The sequence below is a fragment of the Solanum tuberosum genome, unplaced genomic scaffold, assembly GCF_000226075.1.
Source record: "Solanum tuberosum cultivar DM 1-3 516 R44 unplaced genomic scaffold, SolTub_3.0 scf00165, whole genome shotgun sequence".
Taxonomy (NCBI): Eukaryota; Viridiplantae; Streptophyta; class Magnoliopsida; order Solanales; family Solanaceae; genus Solanum; species Solanum tuberosum.
In genome coordinates, this window is record NW_006239090.1 from 154311 (window position 1) to 159763 (window position 5453).

General features: G+C 37.3%; 1 protein-coding gene across 1 annotated transcript in view; it reads left to right on the forward strand.

Moving 5' to 3' along the window:
• Window positions 1–933: 933 nt before the first annotated feature.
• Window positions 934–5453, forward strand: part of LOC102583426 (ATP-dependent Clp protease proteolytic subunit-related protein 1, chloroplastic) — an 11535-nt gene continuing 7015 nt past the window's right edge. The window contains exons 1-4 of the mRNA XM_006353906.2: window positions 934–1327; window positions 2824–2939; window positions 3085–3288; window positions 3398–3502. Of these exons, the coding sequence (XP_006353968.1) occupies window positions 1078–1327; window positions 2824–2939; window positions 3085–3288; window positions 3398–3502 (675 nt within the window). The 5' untranslated portion in view covers window positions 934–1077. The remainder of the gene's footprint in view (window positions 1328–2823; window positions 2940–3084; window positions 3289–3397; window positions 3503–5453) is intronic.

Genomic DNA, 5453 nt, shown 5'->3' on the forward strand with positions numbered 1-5453 from the left:
AATGACAATATTTTAGTTTGTTAAAAGATGAGTTATGTATTTATTTTATTTTGATTAATTTGAAAGAATACAAATAATTAATAACAGAATAGAGAAAATCATGGAACATAAAATTTCAAAAAAGGAAAAAACGATTTTAAATATAAATCAGTTATGTTTTGAAAGAGGATGTTGCCATTTTTTCTTTCGAGCATTTTTTTTGCCCTCTGTTCTTAAGAATTCCAAAAAAAAAAAATTGCAAAAAATAAGTTGTCTTTCGAATCATTCAATTGATAATCTTCATAGCTTCTTGAATTGAATTCAGTATATTCTTGAAACAGATGTTTTCAAAATTCACGACTATAATTTCGTCAGTTCCATTGAATTCAAGAAATTTCGACATCATGTATTTTTATTTTTGTTGATTATTTTATTTGTTTGGATAATATATTCGTATATCAGGTATTTTGTTTTGTTGATTATTTTGAATCGGTGAAATCTTTGTATGGTTTGATATTTTTAGCTTTTTTGTATCCCATCTATGATGCAAGAACTATTGAAAAGTGCTTGATTCTTTTAAGTTTCGTAGCTGTTTTCTTTTTATTTGAATGCATACAATTTTTTTGTATCCCATTATGTTTAATGTAAATAGTAACAATATGTGATTTTGGTATAACTCTAGTAATTCTGATTGATTCAGACATTGTAGAATGACAGATGTTTTCCCCCAATCTAAAACCCTAAAATCAAATTTCAAAATTATCAAATATAAATGTATTAAAAATCAAACAAAATAAACATATGAATGAATTTATAGATTCAAATAAATTTGAAATATTAAAACGAAATCACAAAAAAATAGAAAAAAGATTAATTAGACGACTAAAAATTTGAACTACATAAATATTAGATGAATTTCCAACAAACTATTCACATAAATATACTTAATAAAATTGGACACCACAACAGCAGGTGAATTGGGTTTCACGTCCTCCAATCCGACCCATTAACGTGAAGTGATGCAGTTCAATTCCCAGCCACACTTTACACTTGTTCCTCCTCCTCATCAGGAAGTAAACACCACAAGTGTGTCCATCCATGGCTTCTTCCTTGCTTCTCTCTCCACTTTCTTGCCCGACTCCTGCTAATAATCGCGAACTTGGCTCTCGTATTGTACTCCATAAATCAACTTTCCTTCCCAGCCCCAATTTCTTCTTTTCAGCTTCTCTTCTTCATAGTCGCAGCAGACCGAACGCCGGTGTTCGAGGCTATTCTTACAGGTCTCCAGTAGCCCAGTCTTTCGACCATATACCCAAACAGTTCAGACAAGAAAATCTCAAAGATGGACGTAAGTGGCCTTATCCAATTCTCATAATTCCATTACGCAACCCTAATTTCGCACATTAGTTTGTATTGAAATGAAATGTTTCTGATTATTTACCTGACCCCAACTAGTTTGGGGATTGAGATTTTGTTAATTGAGATTATTTACATCTTTTTGTAGACATGAGTTATTGCTTGTAAATATATCTCAATTTTTTGCTTACATACTTAGCTGTTTATCTTGCTTAGGCTTTAAATACTCACAAATAGTTATGTTGTTTGGTTTCTCCAAAATTGTGGAAGGAAGATCTGAGTGAGGGTATTGGTGTCTCTATATAGGTTGAATAAATTCAACCGCATATTAGTTTGATGTAAAACCTATGTTGCTCAAGCTTTTCAAAAATGTCTACGAGTGCATGTCGGATCCTCCCAAAGTAGTGTGCTTTTCGAGGCTTAGACTCGGGTGCCCCCATCTCGCATGATAAAGCAAAGAGAAAGAAAGAAGAAGAATAGAAAGGCAACATTTTGGAAAAGTTTGAGCAGCATAGTGTAAAATCACAAAGAAAAAGGGAGAGAGAACAAGAGTATTACTTTATGGGTGTCTTTGGTAGGAAGGAAAATGTGCTCCTAGAAAAAAAGTGATTTTCTTACTTATTTCTTGTTGTTCGGTTAGTAAGAAGAAAATATTGTTCGAAGAGCATTTGAATATAATTTGGTCAAATACTATGACACCGAACCTGGACCCTCACTACTTAACACAAACTTGGACCCCGACCCCAACTGAACCCAACACTGACCTGAAACATGACCCAAGCTCGGGACCTGATCCTAACATCGACCCCGACTCAGAACTTGATTTTGACCCCACCCTGGCCTAACCTTGCCCTGACAACCAACCCCAACCATGACCTTGACCCCAAATCAAGATCTAAGATTCAACCCATAGAACTTGATCTTTGACCCCACCCGGACCTAACCTTGCCCCGACAACCAACCCCAACCACGACCTTGACCCCAAATCACGATCTAAGATTCAACCCCAAGCCAGGACCCGACCTTGACACCAAGTCGGGGTTGGGTAGAGTTTCGAGTTAGGGTTGGGAGTTAAGTCCTGGGTCAAGGTTGGAAGTCGGGTCAGGTGGTAAGGTTGAAAGAGAGTTTTGGAAATCTTTTCCTTTATGTAGGGAATTCATTTTCCTTAAATTGGAGGAAAATAAGTCCATTTGGAAAACATTTCCGAAACATTTTAAGCGATCCAAGCATTTCTGTAAAGTGTTCTCCTTCATACTGAACACACCCTATGTGTTTTCAAGTGGGAAAAGAATGTAGGTTTCAGAACTCTATGGTTGTCATTCAAGTGAATCTGGTATTTGTGGAATGGTCCTTTGCACTCTTACTGCAGTTTCCTTGTTCTTCTCTACTCCAATTTTTCAATTTACTGTGTTCGTTATGTTTATATCTTCTTTTTTACTATTATTTGTGAAGATTCTGCTCTTAATCATGTATACTATCTTTTTGTAGTACTGAACAACTATAAGAATGCCCCTCAGTATCTTTACGGCCTTTCTCCGTCACAGATGGATATGTTCATGACAGAAGATAACCCAGCCCGGCGACAGTCAGGAAGTGTCACTGAAGTAAGTTCTTTTTTATACTCATTTCTTAATTGGTTTCCATGTATTTTAATGGCTTTATGATGTCAGGTGTGTTAAATTTGTTTAAATATCCCATTGCCAAGTCTGCTTTCTTACAAAAAAGACATTTAATATATTTTGATTACAGGAGAGTATAGCTTCATCCCATAACTATCTGAAAAATGGTGGAATGTGGAGTATGTCAGGCATGAATAAACGGGGCTCTTCAACATGCAGCATGAGCGTCAGCATGTACGGAGGAGGAGGAGCAAGATCTGATAGACCCCCAACTGCGCCTCCTGATTTGCCATCTTTGCTTTTAGATGCTAGAATTGTCTATCTGGGCATGCCTGTATTAACCTTTTCCTAGATCTTGCCTCCCTTTAAGTGGTTGTATGCATTTTACATTTGCAATGTTCTTATTCTGATTCTCATACTGGTTTAGCGTTGGATTGCCACAGATTGTAGAAGCTGTTACAGAGCTTATTGTTGCACAGTTTATGTGGTTGGATTTCGACAATCCAACAAAGCCCGTATACCTATATATAAATTCATCTGGTACCCAGGTAAGACAGTTTGCCTCCAATTTAATTTCTCCGAATAAATTTAGTTTCTGGAACAAGGTAAGATGAGAAGTGTAGAATGATTCATCAAGCTATTCTTTCATTTTGGTGGTCAGTCTGGAAAGAAAGAAATGGAAGATGTTTTGAAGATAGATCCAATTCCATCCACAAAGTTAAATGGAATTGTATAGTATCTCTACTTTTTTGGTGTAACAGCTTTATATAGATGATATAGACCAGATTATAGATTTGATAGGTGTGAGAAATATAAGGAAAGAATATATTATTGAATTGTTGTTTTAATAATTACATAGAGAACCCTATTTATAGACACTATATAATACAATTCCTTACCAAATAGGAGACTATAAACTATTCCTAGTTTGTGTAGGATTGTGTTTTCCTATTCTATTCTAACACTCCCCCTCAAGCTGGTGCATATAAATTATATGTACCTAGCTTGTTACAAATGTAATTAATACGAGGACCGGTAAGAGACTTGGTGAAGATATCTGCAAGTTGATCATTTGACTTCACAAATTTGGTAACAATATCTCCTGAGAGTATCTTTTCTCTTACAAAGTGACAATCAATCTCAATGTGCTTAGTCCTCTCATGAAACACTGGATTTGATGCGATATGAAGGGCTGCTTGATTATCACACACAAGTTCCATATGACCGGTTTCTCCAAACTTCAGTTCTCCAAGCAACTGTTTGATCCAAACTAGCTCACAAGTTGCTACAGCCATTGCTCGATATTCTGCTTCTGCACTGGATCGAGCAACCACACTTTGTTTCTTACTCTTCCATGACACCAAATTACCTCCAACTAAAACACAATATCCGGATGTAGAACGTCTATCAAAGGGTGATCCTGCCCAATCAGCGTCTGTATATCCGGTGATATGCTCATGGCCTTGATCCTCGAAGAGTAGTCCTTTACCAGGAGCTGACTTTATATATCGCAGAATACGAACAACTGCATCCCAATGACTATCACAAGGAGAAGTCATAAACTGACTTACAACACTCACAGGAAAAGAGATGTCCGGTCTAGTCACAGTGAGGTAATTCAACTTTCCAACCAACCGTCTATACCTTTCAGGATTACTGAGTTGCTCCCCCTGTCCTGGAAGGAGTTTAACATTCGGATCCATAGGAGTGTCAATGGGTTTACATCCCATCATTCCTGTCTCCTCAAGAATGTCTAAAGCATACTTGCGTTGAGAAATAACAATACCTGATCTAGACTGAGCAACCTCAATACCAAGAAAATACTTCAATCTGCCAAGGTCTTTAGTTTGGAAATGCTGAAAGAGATACTGCTTCAAATTAGCGATACCAACTTGATCATTGCCAATGATAATGATATCATCAACGTAAACAACCAAATAAATACACAGATTTGGTGCTGAATGCCGATAAAACACAGAGTGATCAGCGCCACTACGAGTCATGCCAAACTTCTGAATTACTGTGCTGAACTTTCCAAACCAAGCTCGAGGAGACTGTTTCAAACCATATAGTGACCGACGCAATCAACATACAAGGCTTCTAGACTCCCCCTGAGCAACAGAACCAGGTGGTTGCTCCATATAAACTTCTTCCTCAAGATCACCATGCAGAAAAGCATTCTTAATGTCCAACTGATGAAGAGGCCAATGACGAACGGCAGCCATAGATAGAAAAAGACGGACTGATGCTATTTTGGCCACAGGAGCGAAAGTGTCACTATAATCTAGCCCAAATATCTGAGTATACCCTTTAGCAACAAGGCGAGCCTTAAGCCGATCGACTTGACCATCTGGACCAATTTTGACCGCATAAACCCAACGACAACCAACAGTAGACTTACCTGTAGGAAGGGAGACAAAGCTCTCAAGTACCACTCGAATGTAAAGCAGACATCTCATCAATCATAGCCTGCCTCCATCCAGAATGAGAAAGTGTTTC